General features: G+C 53.4%; 1 protein-coding gene across 1 annotated transcript; it reads right to left on the reverse strand.

Annotated features, from left to right (window-relative positions):
• Nucleotides 1–766: 766 nt before the first annotated feature.
• Nucleotides 767–15,577, reverse strand: GPR179 (G protein-coupled receptor 179). The gene is made up of 11 exons (XM_007942002.2): nucleotides 14,640–15,577; nucleotides 13,170–13,278; nucleotides 11,421–11,508; nucleotides 10,754–10,989; nucleotides 9,910–9,978; nucleotides 9,409–9,518; nucleotides 8,925–9,163; nucleotides 8,599–8,737; nucleotides 7,882–7,987; nucleotides 7,204–7,350; nucleotides 767–5,887 (listed from the first exon to the last, which is right to left on the reverse strand). Exons 1-11 carry the CDS (start codon nucleotides 15,575–15,577, stop codon nucleotides 767–769), a joined length of 7,302 nt encoding a protein of 2,433 aa, XP_007940193.2.
• Nucleotides 15,578–18,674: the final 3,097 nt, after the last annotated feature.

The following is an 18,674-nucleotide window of genomic DNA, read 5'->3' on the forward strand; positions in this document are numbered from 1 at the left end:
AATTTAATGGCTTCTTAAGCTTCCTATGGTGATCTGTAGAGCTGTCCCATCCCAGGTACACCACAGCCATTGTTGCAGAGGCATAAATCCCTGAGTCAGGAGTTTTCTATGGTTCCCAGTCCCTATATTATCAATGCCTTGTGTTTCTTCTCAAGAAACAGCCATTTGTAGACTTGAGAAGAGTGAGGTCTCCTTCTGAGACATTGTGGGCTTGGCACTAACTTCCTTTGACCCCTGACATTGGCTTTATAGGGGCATGTTCAGACTCAAATGGCTTGTATTGAGTATTCTAGCTGGATGGGAGGATTCTTTAGAAGCAGGGGGCCAGCCTTTGTCCCCTGGAATAGGAAGAAGAGTTAAAGGTGAAGAGAAGGTGGGACCTCCTATTGGGGTCCAGGCTGCTCCCTCTTACACGGTTTGTTTTTGGAATGAATTGACTTTGGGCCTTCCCAAGGAGGGGATGTGACCAAGTGTTTTTTACTCGACTCTTTGAGAATGCCTAGGGCTTGGAAGGGAACTCTGGTAGCATAGTGCCTAAGGCACTTGACCACCAACCAGAAGGCTGGCGGTTCAAACCCACCAGCCACTCCTCAGAAGGAAGGTTGGGCAATCTACTTCCATAGAGATACCGCCTCAGAAACCCAAGGAGGAGGAGGGGTTGCTATGAGTTGGGTCCGGTTGGATAGCACATAACGACAACAAAGGGCTTGGAAAGGACTTTGATTTCCTGAAAACTAGCTCTATGTTTGACCTCATCCAATGCAGCTTACTCCCAGTCCCAAGGATAGACATTCGGAAGAGCAAATTCTTTATTTTGCATTTCAGAAATCACTGCTTCTTTGTCTTCAGTTGAAGAGGAAAACTTCGGAGCCTTGGCTTCTTGGAGACTTGGCTCTGGGGCTAAGCTGCTTCCTAGTCCAAGTGCTGAAGCTCTTTGGAGTTCCCTGGCACCTTCCAGAGAAAGAGTACTGTCTGGCTTGCTCACTTCAGGGCGAGGACTTTTGCTTTCCGGAAGGAGGCTTTCCAGAGGTCTCTGGACTGAAAGGCATGGAGGTTTCTCATAGGCTGTGGGGATGAACATTTCTGTCTGAGTTGCAGTTACAGCCAGGAGGCCAGATTCCTCAGATGGAGCTCCAATTCCCTCCCAGGGACATATATCTGCCATAGTGCCCTTTATTTTGTTTCCTTCTGGATCTGTGACTTCCCATCGACATAGCTCTGCTATCCTGGTTCCCAGACTGCTTGCTTTGTGAGGACTGACTTTGGCTTGGTCGGTGTCCAGAGCATCTGGCTGGAGGAAGAGCAGCCCCGAAGGTGAGCCTTCCCATGGGCAGACTGTCTCCTGCTCTCTGCTGAGTTTTGCTGCTGCTTTTGAAAAGTGTTCTTCAGTCCCTCCAGAGCCTGCCTTTGGAGGGAACATCTCTCCTTGCCCTTGTGAGTCTCTGTCCACCTTCTGTTCCAGCCCCTCTTTCTCTGCTGCTCCTGTACTCATCTCCCAGGGGCAGATCTCGGCTTTCTTGACAGACGGAGACTCTTCCACTTCCCACGGACACACATCTGCTACCCTGGCCCCCACACCACCTGCTGCCTCAGAGCTGCCTTTGCTTCTGTTAGAAGCTTTTGGGGCCGGTTGTGGAGAGGGACTTCCACAGTCCTGACTCTCCCAGGGACACACAGCCTCCTGCTTCCTGTCTGCCTTCTCCAGCTTCTGAATCGCCACATCTTTGGGCTCTGATTTTCCTGGGGCTTTCACCTTCTGCTCTTGAGATTCCCCTTTTCCATCCTGTCTCAACACCCTTTTCTGAGGAATTTGTTCACTCCTCTCCCAGGGACAGATCTCGTCCTGGGTGGGACCATCAGGTGTATAAGCATCTGAGTGGGGAACATCCCATGGGCACACCTCAGCGACCCTGCCCCCAACACTGACCTGCCCCTGGGAGCTGGTTTTCAGTTGATCTGTGCGCTGAGTGTCTGGGTGGGAGGAAAAGCCCCCTGGGGCCAAGCTCTCCCATGGACAGACAGATTGCTGTTCCTTGTTTGTGTTTTCCCCATCTTCAATAGTAAATTCTGCTTTTGAACCTGCAGCTTTTTCTTGGCTTAGCATGTGTTCTGGGTGGGAGCCCCTCTTTGCATCTTGCCTCGGGGCCCCTTTCTCTGCTACCTCATCACTGACTCCCAAGGAATGCCCCTCTGCCACTTGGCTACTCAAGCTGCTGGATAAGCCTGAGACTTCAGGGGCCTGGGCAGAGGGTTCCGTCAAGTCCGTGTTCTCCCAAGGACAAACAGATTCCTGCTCCTGACTCAGTTTTGCCTCCCATTTTGATATGTCTTCTCCCAGGGAGATAAGTCTCCCTTTTTCTAGAGCTTTCTTCTGCCCTGCTGATTCACTCCCCATCTCCTGCTCCAATCCCTTCTCAGTCACTCCTTCATTCACTTCCCAAGGACAGACCTCAGCCTTTTCAGTGGTAGGCACTTCCTCTACTTCCCAAGGACATACTTCAGCTGGCCTGCAGCCCACGCTGTCCAGGTCCTGGGGTCCAGCCTTCACTGCATCCGTGTTGAGAACACGTGCATGCTGAGAGGAGCCCCCTGGATCCAAACCTTCCCAAGGACAGGGCGCCTCCCGCTCTTGAGCTGGCCTCTCTGGCTTCTGTGGAGCAGCAACGGCTGCCTCAAGGCCACACTCTCCTGAAGCCTTTCCTTTGTCATTTGGAAATTTCCTAATGGCCTCAACTCCCAAAGGCCTTTCCTGTACTGCTCCAGCACTTACCTCCCAGGGACAGATACGTGCCTTCTCTGTAATCAGGGTTTCCTCTGCGTCCCACGGGCAGATCTCTGCAGTTTTGCTTCCCACGCTGCCTGACATCTGGAAACTGGTTTTGGGTTTATCTGTGTCTTGAGAGCCCGGCTGTCGGGGGAGACTGCTAGGGTCCACCTTCTCCCAGGGACACACTGCTTCCTGCTTTGGGATCTGCCCCTCAGGCTCCTCCCAAGCTGTGGCATCTGCTTCTGTGATTCCTGGTTGTCCAGACATTTTCTCCTGGTCCTTTTGAGATTCACTTCCTTTTGGAGCCTGTCCCGATGTCCAGTCCCCTTTTGTTCTTTCGTTTACCTCCCAGGGATAGGTTTCTGCTTCGGCAGGTGTTGCTTCCCTTACCTGTGGCTTGCTGTCTTCTCGTGGACATACCTGTGTCACTCTGCTTCCGTCCTTGTTTGGGGGCTGGCCTCCAGACTTGGACAAGGCATTGTCTACATACGGGCTGGAGTGCTCAGAGGCTGTGCTTTCCCAGGGACAGACCGCCTCCCGCAGCTGACTGACTTTCTGCACTGTCTTCACAGCTTGTTCCTCCATCTCTCCGGAACTTCCTTTGCTGGAAGCTTTTTCCTTTTCCTGGAGAGATTCTCCACCTGTCCCCTGACTCGCTGTTTCTTTCCCCACTCTCTCAGCGCCCAGCTCCCAGGAGCAGATCTCTGCTTTTTTGGGAGCAGGAACATCTCCTGCCTCCCATGGACACACCTCAGTGATGCCACTGCCCAAACTCCCTGAGCACTCCGGGATACCTGAGGCCTGGGTTGAGACCGCTGAGGGACCCCGAAAATCTGTACTCTCCCATGGACAGAGAGACTCCCAGTCTCCACCCAGTTTCTGTTCTTTCCAAAAGTTTCCTTTCTTGGGAGTTTTCAACTTTTCCTGGGGAAGCTCCTTCGCTACCTTCTGGCTTGGTTTCCCATTCTCTCCTCCTCCACTTGCCTCCCAGGGACAGACCTCTGCCTTGGCCATGTCAGCTTTACAAGCTTCTGGGCCAGTGGCTTCCCACCGGCACATGGCCACCTCCCTCGCCTCCCCACTGCCCACTGCCTCAGACCTGCCCTTGCTTCTATCAGTATTCTGAGGGGCTGACGGAGGGGACAGTCCTCCAGGATCGGTGCCTTCCCAGGGACACACTGCCTTCTGCCCCCTTACCAGCTTCTCTGGCTTTTTCCGAGCAGTGGCAACCACATCTTTCGGTGCTAGTTTTTCTGGGGCCTTCCCCATCTCTTCTTGGGGCCTATCTTCTAGATCCTGCCTCAGTGCTCCCCTCTCAAGGGTTCCTTCACTTACTTCCCAGGGGCAGATTTCAGCTTTGTTGCTACTGTCAAGTGGCCACATTTCTGACTTGGGTACTTCCCAGGGGCATACCTCTGCCACCCTGTGGGCACCACTGCCCAGGGGCTGGAGGCAAGCTTTAGGCCGTTCCTGCCACCCCCCAGCGACCTCTTTTGCTCGTTCAGCATTTTTGTCCCCATCTGTGCCCTGCCTGCCTTGTCTCAGTGTGGCAGGCCCCATTTTGCCTGCTTTCTCAGCTTTGCCCTCCACCAAGCCCTGGGATGCCCTCCTCCCTCTGTCTTGTTCTCTGCTGCCCTCCTGATGACACACCTGGAGCATTCTGCTGGTATGAGCATTCTGTTGGTTCTGGAGGGACTCCTCGTCATCACAGGGGGCAAGGGCAGCCTGTTTACTCACTGCCTTGGGGCGGCCCACCCTGGGAGATCTGGGGGCTGCCTCCTTACTCTCTCCTGAAACTCTGCTCTTCTCCCCTCTCTCAGTACTCTCTTCACCACTCTCCTTCTCTCGGTATGTGCTCCGAGAACGGGTCAGAGCTTTGATAGCCAGTCCCAGACTGCGCATGGAACCCTGCTGACTGGGGGCCTTGAGGCTGTGAGATTTAGGGAAGATCTTGGGCCTGTCCTCGTCCTTGCCTTCAGCTTCCCCTTGGAGATCTCCATCTTCTGTGTCCATTTCATTCTCCCCAGTCCCCCTTTTTTCTACTGCAACCGAGAGGGTCCTCCAGATCCTGGTTTGAGCAGGGGCCGGGGAGTGGTTGCCTCGCTCTGGCCCTGAGGGGCCTTCTTGGGCTGCATTTTCTTTTCTGACTGGTAATTCTGCATTCTCCCAGGGGCAGATGAAGGTAAGCAAGCTGGGGCTTTGAGAGGATGCTGGGGCAGGAGCTAGGGCAGGAGCTGGTGCCACGGCTGGAGCTGGCATCAGAGCTGGAGCCAAGATGCAAGTGGGCGACAGCAATCTTGGCTCTCCTAGGTAGGCCCCAGACAGGGTCAAGATGGGTGTGGAGACCTGGTGCCTGATGGGTGGGTGAGGCAGTCGTTTCCCAGCCTCCTCATGAAGCTGCTTAGAGGCATGGGAGCTGTCCAGGCTGCTGCTCTTGGCCGGGGACGGTGGGGCCGACAGCGGGGAGCCCCGAGCTCGCTCTAGCTTCCTGGCTGATGGCCTCCGCACTGGACTCACCACGGCCGCCTCTGCCTTCTTTCGCTCCTCTCGCTCTTTCGCCTGCCGATAGGTCTCCTCCAGGTAGGCCTGACTGGCCAGGAGCAGGGCCTTTTCCCTGGAGCCAGCCGCGACACTGAGTGACTTATGCAGGGAAGCAGGGCGTGCTCTGGGAAGTCTCTCTCCCACCGTCAGGTTGTGGGCGCTGGCAGACCTGAAGCCGAGGACAGGGGGTCCCTCCACCGAATCCCGGCTCTCACCCCTTGAGGCCTTCTTGGCCAGCTTCCTCTTCAGCAGTGAGTCAAGGAGAGGCGGCTCCTGCTCCCTGCAGTGGTCGTAGCTGCTGCGGGACTTGCGCAGGGCCGGTGGTCCCTCGGGTTCCTGGAGGCTGGAGCTGAGAAGCCTGCGGCGGGAGGAGCCAGGCAGGCTGCTGCGGCCCACGGAGCCCGAGTCCCGAGAGTGCTGCCGCACCAGGGCCTCGGGGAACTCGGCCAGATACCTCATGAAGGAGCGCCCCAGCCCCTGGCGCGAGCTGCCCCGCTTCTTGGGCAGGTGGGGGTTGTTGGCAGCCATTTCCTTGGTCTTGTGGACCTCTAGCTGCGCATAAAGCTTCTTTAGCTCATCCTGAGGGGAGGGATGAGGAGAGCAGAGCTGAGCTGATGTTGAGGCACTAAGGGTCACCTCTCCCCATCCCCTGCCTGTGCTGCTCTTCTCCTCTTTGAAAGAGCTCTTTTTCACCAAGGTGTGTCCCTTCCCTGCTTCTAAAACACTCTCAGAACTCATCTTATTGTTCCTCTAGGCCAGCGCCAATCTGATGCTGAGGGCTTTCTCCAGCCCTGAGTCCAGCTCTGAGGACTCAGCATTCACTCCCTTTCCTGGGGGCACTGTGGTTGTAAATCACAAACTTGGAGGCCAGGAAAACTGGATTCTAGAGTGCTGGCCCACCACGTGACTCAAGCCAATTTTTTTTACCTCTCTGAGCCTCTGTTTCTAGAAAATACTGATAGGAAATTACGGAACTAGGGCTCATGTAAAGTGCCATATTGAGGTGGGAGCAATGGAATGGGGCTTTGAAGGGTCAACCCAGGGGGAGCACATTGACTGGCTGCCTCTCCAGAAAGTAGAGGTCCCAGGGTGCTTGGTGGTGTGCGGGGCAGTGGGCCCCACACTCCCTGGCCTCCTTGCTGGGTTGGAGTCTATACCCAGAGGGTAGAAGGGCAGAAGGAACTATGAAATGTGGGGGCCCATCAGTTGCAAGGCTGTAAATAAGACAGGTGTGGAGGTGGAGAGGGTGGACAAAATGGCTTCATGAGATTGTCCCCACACCCTGAAGTCTTATAAAACAATGGGCTTAGATCTCCAGGTCTCCTCATTTTCTGCCCACTGAGGCTCTCATCAGGGTCCCTGTGATGCTAATGATCCTCTTGATCAGGGCAATAAGAGGGTGCTTTTTGGTGTAAGACCCAAGTAGAACTTCCTTTCTCTAAGACCTGCTAGGTCCAAGGGAAGGGAATCCTGGAGTGGAAATCCCCAGTGATCACTTACTGCCTGAACCACCCCAGCCCCACTGCCGGCCCCAGGTTGACCACCTGTCCTGATTTGCTGGTGACTGAGGGGATTCCTGCCATACCCCTGAGGGATGTGGAGGACACGAGGGATCAGGGCACCACTCATGGCTCTGCCTGTAATTTGCTGTGTGGCCTAGGCCTCAGGGCTCTGGAACTGTGGGGTCTTTGCACGTGGATGGTGCTTGTAGCCTCCTTGGAACCAAGAAGCAGTTTAGGGGATGGGTGGAAAAGCAAGGCAAACAGTTCTTGGAGAGAGGGAAAGCTAGGGAAAAAAGAGGGGCTGTAGCACATAGCCAGGTCGCAGGACAACAGCGCTCCCCCTGCTAGTCCAAAAAGCCAGCACCCAAAGGAGGCTGGGAGGGTGGCACGCACCCGAATGTCACCAGGGTCCAAGCTGCGCTCACTCCAGGCTGAAGCAGTGCTGCTGTCGAGGTAGGAGCCTGAGCGCTGCAGGTCCAGCTCATCCTCGTACACCTCCTCTACGATCTCTTCCCGAGATGGGGCCCCTGGCTTTCGGAACTGGTCAGGGAGGGGCGTGAAGGGGAGAAGACTGAGCTTGGCTCCCTGTCCACTCCTACTCCCGCCTGTCCTATGGAATAAGTGACCGCTTCCCTCCTCCCCTGTAGCTCAGAGACCAGGGATGGTTCTAAGCCCCAAGCCCCTGTAATTCCTAGCCATGCCCTTCATTTCCCCCCACCTCTCTTTCCATAAGGCACTGCTTCCAGATAGATTCTCAGAGTCTGCCAACCTTTCAGCTGCCTCAGAGGACCCCTTCCAGTCTTAGCTCATTGCCTTTCTCTTGCCCAGGAACTGGAAACAGAAGGAAACAGCAGCTTTCTCCTCTCCCACTCCTCCCCAGAGTCTGCTCCTTGTTCTGACCCTCTCACACATGCACACCCTCTGCCCCACACCTTCTGTCACCCTCACCCTGACCTGGGTGGTGTTGCGGCAATAGCAGCAGATCCATGGTAGTTGGTCCCACTCTATGTGTGTGTATGTGAGTATGTCCCCTCACAACTCACGTCATATCCAGGAGGGGGAAGAACTCACCTTGGGGATAAAGATCAGAGCTAGGGTGGCGGTGACTGTGCTGTGGGTGTGGAAAAAGAAGAGGAGGAGGGTCCAGTCCGGGTGCAGGGAGGGAACCAGCACAAACCTGGGGGCAAGGTGGAGAAGTTAGCTGCGTGTAGGAGTGGCCTCTTCCCCCTCAGCTACCCAGCTGCCCTTCTCCCCAGCCCCAATCCTGAGTGTCTATAGAGGTGCTGGGTGGAGTAAGCCAGGCACCCTTCCTTCTCCTTGCTCTCCAGGCTACTCCCACTGGCCTTGGGCTGCCCACAGTACACAGTTGTGCTCCACAGTTCTGTTAAGGACCACCTGGTGGGTTGATTCTGCCTCCACAACAGGGCTAAGTTCTTAGGGACGTGCTGGTGTTCGTATGCCTGATGTTCAAGGGAGAAGAAGGCAGGAAGAATTAAACATTGGGGGTAGGGACATGATGGGGTGCTAGAGAGGTGGCATTAGGAATGGGAAATAAATTAGGGGTAGGAGGTCCTTCCATTCCTTGGATGATGGGCCTCCTCACCTGGATGAGGCTTGGGATGCAAGTGGGGATCTGTGAGGTGGGGGGAGAGCTATAGGTGAGAGGCCTTCCACACCTTGCTGAAGCCCCTCGGTGTTGGAAGAATGGCCATGGGATGGGAGTTCCTTCACCCAGGTGGGTGAGGAACAGTGTTGGGGTGGAGGGGCCATAGGTAGGTCTGCCCTCACCTGGCTGCATGGAAGGCAGCAGAGAGCAGCAGCTCGTTGTGCAGGGCGATGCCCATGTAGCGTGGCTCATGGAAGGCCGAGGGCACGGCCCTGGTGGCATAGCAGAGGAAGCTGCCCCAGCACAGAAGCAGCATCTCAGCTGTGGGAGGTGGGGAGCGAGAGTGTCGGCACTACCTCAGCGGACATGCTGCCCATTTCCCTGTCAGGCATGCTGAGGAGGGCCAAGAGCCAGGAATCTGGGTACAGGCAGGAGGCCCAGGACAGGCGGACCCCCAGAGGTACATTGCCGGGACAGGTTGAGGCTGGGCTCAGCAGAAGCAGCTCACCCACAACCATGAGGTAGTCCCAGCGGTCATGGTGACAGAGATAGAAGTGGCGGCCTGTGGGAGTGTGGCCTTGGGTCACCAGAGGTGTGTGTTGGATGCCTTGCTCCAGGACTCCAGCCGTCCACACCACCAGGAACCCCAGCACAAGCAGCAGGAACAGCCCCAGGCGCCGTAGCAGCCGCCCACTGCTGAGGTGGGGACCCCGCTGGGCCGTTCGAGACAGAAACAGCTGGAGCACTCTACAAGGGTTAGAGAATGGTGGAAATGGGGGGGAGATCTCTGTCCGTTGCTTCCTCCCCTTCACACACCTTCCATGCCACACTGCCTCTCTTCCCGAAAAATTACATGGAGAAGAGGGCTATTGTGATGGGTTCACAGGTGATGGGGGCTGGCAAGGGTCTAGTTTTAAGGAACCTCATTCCATGAATGAGCAGGGGTGGCCTAGGGTGAGTAGCATGACAGCAAAATCCACCCCAGGCCTTACCTATAGAGCTTGAGTATAATGGTGCCGTAGACCATGACAAAACCCAGCAGCCGGACCCAGCGGAGAGCAATGCAGCGGAATACACTGGGCTTGAAGTACAAGATGAAGACCTGAGAGGCGGGGGGTGGCCAAAATAGCTGCTCTTCATCGTGCTCCAACTATGTGCTTGGCCTTATACTAAGCACATTGTTGGTAATCCTCCCAGCAGCAGTGGAAACATCACTATCTCCATTCTGCAGAGGAGCAGCTTAAGTATCGGAGAGGTTAGGTCACTTGTCTGTGTCACACAGCAGGACATAGAGCTGTTTTAAATCTGAGCTATTTGACTCCATAGCTCACTAGACCAGCCTGCCTTTGGTGGGTATGAATAGGGGGAATTCAAGGACTTTGAATCCCTGCAAGAGGGCAGAGAGGAGGAGGTGTTCCGAGGGTTTGCAGAGTGTCAGGTTGGGATTTTCTGGGGTCTTAGAAGGTGGGCCCAGCCTCTAGCCACAGACTCACAGGGAAGTAGAGCAGCAGGGATCCAAAAAGGATGGTTTCCAGCAGGATAACCCCAGATGCCCGGATCCTCTGTGAACCCAGAAAAAGAGAGGCAGATGAGTCTGGACTAGGGTGCAGTGCAGGAGGGTCTCGGGCCTGTTTAAGGTGTACTTGGTGGCCTCGGGCTAAAGCTTCACCCTGAAACAGCCCCGCCCTCTCTCCAGAGCTATATGCCATTCCTGCCTCAAGGCTCTTAAGGACCCTCTGAGACTACTCCTATGGTCTCAGCCAAGGTTTCACAGAGCCTTTTATCATCCCACCCCAGGCCAATCTACTCTGGGCCTTGTTACAGTCCCAGGCTCAAATCAGAGGTTGTAGGAGCTAAAAAAACGGTTTCATGCGCCTCAAGCTTTGGGTTAGACTGCTCCTTTGTCTAGAATACGATATCCCTTCTCTGCCTGATAAGCACCCAGAAAGCCAAGCCTAGCTCGAATGGTATGTTCTCCAGAAAGTCTTTCCCACCCCATCAGAATGCCTGGGTCCCTTCTCTGACACCCACCTCCACCTCAGCCCTTGTCTCACGGTACCATCATTTTATTACATTCTGTTTTTCCCACCCATTTGAGAGCTCCACGGAGACCAAGATCTCTTCCCCAAGTGGCTAGGCAATGTTTAGCAGTAGATGTTCAACAAGGATTGTTGAATCAAGGCCAGAGCCTTCATGTTACAGATGAGGAAACAGGTGAGTTCAACTTTGAATCCAGACCAAAACCCATTCCTCCTGAGTTCTAATTTTAGGTAGTTAATACCAGGGAGCCGAGATGGACAGGGCATGTGTACAGGAGAGATGTGGGGCCTTCCTTGCCTTGCTCTGGCGGCAGCGGTAGGAGACCAGCATGCTCAGGAAGACGACCAGCATGCAGCAGGTCTGGCCGACCATCACTGTTGCCCTCAATGCCAGGGCCTCCTCCACCAGACATGGTGTGGCATCGATGCAGCTGGTACAGCCCTCAGGACAGGGTTGGCACTGCAGCAGCCTCCCAGAGCCGCCTTGCAGAGACCCGAATTGCCCAGTAGGCTGGCTGGTGCTCTCCTCTAACCCTGTAAAGAAAAAGATGAGTGCAGTGAGGTAGGTAAGCCTGTCCCCTTCCTGAGTCATCAGCCACCGCTTTCTATGGTCACATACTCCTCCTTGCCCTTCTAAGGCCTTTGGCCCCTGGGGTAGGGTCAGGAGGGGGAGCACTGAAGAAGTAAGTATTCCCAGGGAGGGCAGGGAAACAGGGAGAGGTGGTCCCAGACTAGGCTCATTGGGAGGTCAACTTGCATTAAATAGACAGGTTGTGGGCTCATTTGCAGAAGGCATAGACACCTCCAAACTGGACCCTGCCTGCCTCTCTTCCTCCCTACCTTCTGCTCTTGCACTACAATTTTCTTCCCAGTGTGTCCCCACCCCCAACCCTGCTTTTCTTCCCCAGATGTCCCTCAAGCCCAGCCTGTCAACCATCTGCCTGGCCCTCACCACAGGTACGTACCCCCAGAGTGGCTTGCCCCATAGAAGCCAGGCCGGCAGCGGCAGAGGTAGCGGCCAAGAACAAAGCCCTGACTCTCCAGAGGGACACACTGTGGGGACACAAACATGCTATGTATTTCTATGGGGCTTTCCCTGGAAGCCTGGAAGCTCTTTCCCTCCTGGGAAGAGAGGGAGGGTCCATCTGTCTTCCTATCTACAGCACCTGGGTCTACATTAGAGAATCCCACCCAAAGCCCACCTAGTGCTTGGGTGGCCTTTCCTCTATGGAAATCCACCTCCGTCTCCACAATTGTCTCTTTCTCAAAGAGATCCCAAGCAAAGAGGAAGGGGATGGATCACCCCTTTGTTTGGACTAGCAGTGACAGGAGCCTCACAGGTTCCATTTTCCAGTGCCCAGCTGTCGACAGGGCATGTTGCTGGAGGGAGGTGGAAGTCAGGGAGTCCAGGCACACCTCTTGCTTCAAAGGGTCACCCTCTTTGGCACATAGGTGAGTTGAAAGGGCCCCCAGGGAGGAGCAGCTTCCTCCATCAGGGGCCATCTGGCTTTGGCACAAGACGCTTTGCCCAGCCCTAATGCCAGGCTAATGCCAGGCTGGTGGGATGCCAGGGCCAGCTCTTTATTCTACCTCCGCCCATTGATGTTTGCCCAGCAGGGGATGGAGCAGACCTCAGAGCCAGGCCTGGAAGAAGAGCACACGAATGAGGTCATATCTGCTGTGGGCATAGTCAGGAACAGGCAGTAGTGCGGGCAAAGGGAGGGGATAATCTTGGGGTTTCCATATCCAGCCACTGACATCACTTGGAAGGTTAGAGTATTGGTGCTTATGAAGCTGTGGCCCAGCTTCCCCTCTTGCCTGGACCACTAACATGCTCTGTTCCTGCTATAGTCTGCATGATCAGACAAATGTGTACCCAGAGAAGTGAATGTGGCTAGGTTGAAAAGTGGCATGGACAGTGAGAGCCCTTCTTCATCCCTGGATTTACAGCTCCAAACACATGTGTTCTTTAGAGCAGCAGGGCCACCTGTACATAGAGCACAGTGATGCCCAAGCCACCCCACCACCCAGCAGGCTGCAAGGCTCAGCCAGTCCACTCAGGGCCATGCAGGTAGCCAATGCGAATATGGGCTGATGGGTGCCCTGGCCTCCCGGTTTCCCACTGCCAGGCTTGCAGAATCACCACCATTGTCCTCCACCAGCAGTGATTTACCCAACCTGTGGCTGTGGCTGCTGGCTTCTGACCTGGGTTCCTTTACCTTCCTTCACCAGCCCCAGAGCTCATCCAGCTCCTTCTTTGCCTGGATTCCTCCCATACCCCCAGCAGCAATTTCCTTTATTTTGACAAACTAGGGCTTTGACAAACACCAGTGGAGCATCCTTTGTAGGACAGATAGGAGCCCAGGGCTCTGTTGACATGGGGAATGGTGTCCAGGGGAAGGAAAAGGGATGATTACCTGAGATTCAGGAGGTGGCCCTGGGGAGGGATCCTGGCAGGAAAGCAGATAGGGAAGGACACTGAGATTTCCAAGGCATGGGCAGTGGCTGTGAGGAGGGGTGGGTTGCAACTCACTTTCTAAAATTCTGGTATCTCACCTCTGTCAATCCCTAGGACTCCCCTGAAGCTGCCTTAAAAGGCTGAGTTGGCTTTGTGAGCTTCTCCTGGGAGTGGGGTGGTGGCTGGCTGTGATGGGAAAGAGGGAGGGAGGCAGGCAAGATCCCAGTTCACCTCCCCTGATCCTCCTTGTCTTTACCTGGGTGCTGTTGAGATCACACAGGTGTGTGTTAGAGTACCAGCCTGGGCCACTGGCACACTGATTGATGTCCACGCTCTGAAGATCCACATCCATCTGCACCTGCCCCCTGGAGCAATGAATGCACCGTTAGGGAGAAGGAGGCGGACATTGTTTATGTCTACCAGACTGTGGAAGAACAGAAGCTTTGCAAACTTATCACAGTGGCTGCAGTGTGCTGGGGAGGGACACAGACACTTTCCACTTCTCCAGTGTTTTTAATGCTCACTGTCTGGGTGGGCAGTCATCCCTCTCCCCCTAGACTGCTTCCCATACTGCTCAGCTTTTCAACATTCTATCATTTCCTAGTTTCTATCAATGAGTGGAGGGAACATGTCAAGACACATGGGGAGGTGAAGCTCTGATAATCTATCTGAGGGGGATTTTGATACTTTTCCACTGCATGTACACACACACACACACACACAGAGTGCTTAGCTATTAACCACTCCCTCACTCTGCCCAACCCAGGTCTGAACTGATCATAGCAAAGAAGGTGTAGAATGGAAAAGCACAAAGGGGGAGCTATCTGGTCCAGTGGTTCCCCAACCCCTGCTCTAGACTAAGCTGGGAGAGAGCTGCAAAGAGTCAGGCTGCCTGCCAGGAGGAGGGGGACCCTGCTGAAGACAACGAATGGGAACACAACAGCTAGGAAAGCAGTGCTGATGGCTGAATGCCTTGCAGTACTGTACCCACCACCACCACCACACACACACACACACACACTTTATTCTGATTGAAGGAGGTCAGTTGTTCAAAGGCTATCAGGCTCCTGGGTCAAGATAAGCAGGGCAGTGGCCCCTCTTTGTGGTAGGAAGATGACCACTGAGAGGGACTCTGGGGACTTGACCAACTCCTGCCCAGGAATGGTGTTGATTCTAAGCGCCTGACCCCAAATTTTCCTTCCCCTGGTGAAGCCTCCTCTTAGAGTTCTAAGTTGTTAGAGAGCAGCAGGTTTAACTCCTGGAGCCACCTGGTTCCTCTAAGTCTGGTCCCTTGGTTGTCTCTGTCATCCACACCAAGCCCTCTCCTACCTCCTATACCCACTGCTCAGACCTGGAGTCCAAGACATATGCCACCTACACCCACACTTCAGTACACACTCATATGTACACACTCATATACACATAAGTGTATGTATATCTACATGTATATGCATGCTCATTCATATGCTCAAACACATAAATACAAATAGAGGCCCAAAGAAATACATATAAATACATATAAAAGGATTGATTCATATATAGTATGTACCCTCACACCTGTAGGTATTATACATAGTTATAGATTCCAGAACTGACTTCACTCACACACATCTGTGACCCCTAGACATATACATGTGAAGCCAAGTGGCCCATGGACAGTGTACTTGTGCCTACCCCCACAACACATATCTACAAAGGTATCAAATACCTGCATAAACCTACTTACCTGACTTCTGGGCTGAGGTCTGGCTTGAGTCCGTAGAAGGTGGCTGAGAGGGTGATAAGCCAGCCAGGACGGAGCCGGCCCTGCTGGCACTCCAGGAAGGGAGGAGATAGCCTTACGTGCTGCATGTCCCCCACATAGCCATCTCCCTGTGGCCATTTGGGGCTGCCAAGGCTCCCTAGGTCATTGGTCAGCACTCGCTTCTGTAGGTCACGGGTGTCCAGGTCCCCAGCCTGGCTCTCCCCCTGCATCCTGCTCCCAGACAAGTCCTGAAGGAGGGTCTCCTCCTGCATCCGGGTGGCCTGCAAGGCCAGCTGCAAGTGGTTGGCCCCTGGTGAGGGACTAAAGGTCAGCAAAGCCCGGTATGCCCTTGGGTCCCCCTCGGCCACACTGCGAACCAGTGCCTGGTACCACTCCACATCTTCCTCTACACTGGACTCGCGGATGTCGTTGGCTTGCAGCAGCATATTAAGGAAATTGGCAGCCTGGGCAACGGTGCCCGCTGCCCTCTGTAAGACTAGAGGGAGCCCTGTTCTGGCTCCTGCCCCATGGGCTTCATAGCGTTCACTGCAGTTAGCCCCCGACAGCTGCTGGGCATCTCCCGAGTAGAGAAAAGCCAGGGCTGCTTCTGCCCCCTCTGGGAGCACCCACATGGACACAGATCCTGGCTGGGCTTGGGAGGACAATGGGGGCAAAGAGCGGATAGGCCGCGGACCCCCCAGAGCCCAGCCACAAAGGAAGCAGCAGACCAGAAGCCCCCACACAGGAGGGGGCATGACCCCTGTCTTGGTGCCTATCCTGAGGCAGCTCTCAGAAACCCTGGGGCCCTGGCTGCCTGGAGGATTTGATGGCTCAGGAGAGGGCAGAGGCTGGCCCCTCGGGGAGCTGCCTGCCTCCACGCCTCCTAGCCTAGCTTTCCCTCTTGTCTCTCTCCAGCTCATGCGCTGCTCTCTCTCAATGCTCAAGTGCTGTCTCACTTGTTTTTTCTTTGCTCTAACGTCATCAACTGGCTTCTGGACGTAGGCCTGAGGGCGCTGCCCCCTCCTCTCTCAGTCTGGCCCCCCCATTTCAAGCCCTCTTAATCCAGGCAAATCACTCTCACCTCCCCTCTTTTATTAAGCATCCTGGCTCCCCCACCCCCTGCATCTGCTCCAGAGAGAGGGAAGAGGGGAGGAGAAGGGGCCAGGAGGGCTCTCTCCACCTTCCCCCCTCTGTCCTTTTCTCCATTAGGAGAGATGGGCAAATCCAGGATGGGGTGCCATAGCAACCGCAGATGAGCCCATGCCCCTCTTTCCACCCCTCTGCTTCACTCAGCTTCCTGGCAGCAGTTGCAACGGGCGGGCGTGATAAAAGGCCAAGCCGCATCTCCTGGCAATCCATTCTCGCTGCCTGCAGATGCAACACTGCTGCCTAACTGGAATTTAGGACGGGAAAATAAGGGTCTGAGAAAACCATAATCGACCTTTGCACAGACTGTGGCAGTTTATAAAATACTTTAAAAAAAAAAAAAAAAACAGTACTTTTGATGTGCATTATCTCAATAAATCTTCCCCACAATGATGTATGGTGAATACTGGTGTCATTCCCATATCACAGATGCAAGCACTGAGGCTCAGGGACTCACCCAAGATCAAACAGCTGCTCGCTTTTAGTTGAGGCTCAAACCCAGAGCCACAATGCACAGTCAAACCATCATTGTCAACTTGTTACATCAGGAACTATAACAAGGCCCCATTGAAACCAAAATCATTGCTGTTGAGTAAAATCTGACTCATGGTCACCCCATGTGTTACAGGGTAGAACTGCTCCATAAGGTTTTCTTGGCTGTAATCCGTACAGAAGCACGTTACTAGGCCTTTCTTCCATAGTGTTGCTGGGTGGGTTTGAACTGCCAACCTGTAAGTTAGTACTTACGTGCAAATGCAGGGACCTGATAAAACCTCATTAAACCCACTGCCATCAAGTTGATTCTGACTCACAGCGACCCCTATTGGGTTTCCAAGGCTATAAATCTTTACAGAAGTAGATTGCTTCATCTTCCTCCCATGGAGCAGCTGGTGGATTTGAACCACTGACCTTCTGGTTAACAGCCAAATGTCTTACCACTATGTCATCAGAGCCTCATTACAGAGCAGTAAGTTAAGGCCCAGAGAGACAAAGAGATTTCCACAGGACAGTGTTGTTCGTGACAGAGCTAGAGCCTTTCACCCAGGCCTTTCTTCTGCACCACAGGGTTAACAACCACATGAGCAGTACAGTGATGAGTCGGGGTGTTAGGCAGCAGGGACAAGAACTTGGGAGAGGAGATGTACAAACCTTGGCCTCTGGTGCAGCTTCTACCTTCCTTTCATCATCACAAACCCTGTTTTCTTTCCTTCATGAAAACCTGGCTAGCTTTTCTTGCTCTTCCTAGCTTTGCCCACTAGCCTCCCCTCCGTTGTGCAAAGTAACTGAGGCTCAGAGTCAGCACTGTCTGAGGCAGCTTCCTGAGATCTGGAAGGGTCTGGATTCTTGAAGGTAACCACCACCTAACACAGCCCCTGCCTTCCTCCCTCCCTCTTCCATCATTTCCCATCATGCATGCTCCCCCTTGCTCAGGTGACCCAGCCCTGCGTCTGCCTTTTCCTTTGACAGAACCTCTTTCTGCATGCTGTCTCTTTGGCTTCTTCTCTTCTACTCCCCCCACCCCACCTTAAACCTTCAATGTGCAGGTCATTGAGTGCCTGTAAGAAGGAATGGGTGGTGGTTGCTAAAAATGTCTCCTGCTTTACAGATGGCTTCTGCAAACAAATCCTAAGTGTGAGTGTAAGGGCTCGGGAGGGGGTAGGGAGAAGATGGTTAGGATTAAAGCTCAAGCCTCCAGGAGAATCCCAGTGCAGAACTGGAAAGGCCCATAATCTAGACCTTTCTCTTATACAAAAAGTAACTAGAACCCTGAGAGGAAAATGACATTTCCTAGGCCACAAAGCCAGTTAGGGGCACAGCTGGGATCAGAAACCCACCTCTTACATCCATAGATCTTCCCTTGACGTCTCAGATTCTGTGTGCTGACAGAGACAGGGATGACGAGGATTCAATGACCCATTCTACTTTCTTAGTATTATCAGTCACTGGTAGTTGAGGGCCAACAAAACACACTGGGTGAAGGCATAATAATGTAAGTTAATACAATTTTTTTCTCCCCAGAAGCTTTTCAAAGTACAATGAAATCTGTGAAAGCCAGAACTGGACGGGACTGACATGTTTTTCTGGTTCTTGCAAATTTCCTGCTTTTACTAGAGTGCAGTCTTATCACTTTTCTATCACTCATTTTAATGGAAAATATTTTATTTTTCCTTCTCTGACAGGTTTCTGCCTTACACAGGTCCCAGCTTTCATAGGTTTTACTGTAATAATTAATGTTTGTAGAGTGCTCTAGCATTTACTAAGCAACTTTACATATAATTTTTCATTTAATCCCAATAGCCCTGTAAGGGGCTATTACTGAGTCGTTTTTACAAATGATTCAAAGATTCAAAAATGTTGAATTATTTGTTCTTGGTCATATATCAGGAAATGCCATGATTAGGACTCTAACTAGATAGCTAGCTCCAGAGGGTAGGGGCAGTGCCCATGTCATTTTTCAAAAAAAAAAATTTATAGTGATTTGGGTGAAAGTTTATAGAGCAAATTCATTTTCCATACAGCAGTTCATACACATTTTGTCTCATGACATTGACTGCAATTTCCCACAATGTAACAGCTCTCTTCCCACTTCCTCCCCATAGTTACCTCTTCCCTGTTTATCTCCCTCCCACACACTCCTGACCCCTGAGCTGTCTCCCTGTGCAAACACTGCCCTTCTGTTCTCCACCATTGATCACCCCAAGGAGTGTATCTACCTGATATAAATGTTCACCCCATATGCCTGTCTATTGTTTGGCTGGAAGCCACAGAGTGAGTTCAATTCCAGACCTTAAGGGTGGCTAGGGACCATAGTCTCAGGGGTCTCACCAGGCTATGTCAGACCAGCAAACCTGGTCTTTTTTTTTTTTTTTT

The sequence above is a fragment of the Orycteropus afer genome, unplaced genomic scaffold, assembly GCF_000298275.1.
Source record: "Orycteropus afer afer isolate SDZICR_OR568_19922 unplaced genomic scaffold, OryAfe1.0 scaffold00085, whole genome shotgun sequence".
Taxonomy (NCBI): Eukaryota; Metazoa; Chordata; class Mammalia; order Tubulidentata; family Orycteropodidae; genus Orycteropus; species Orycteropus afer.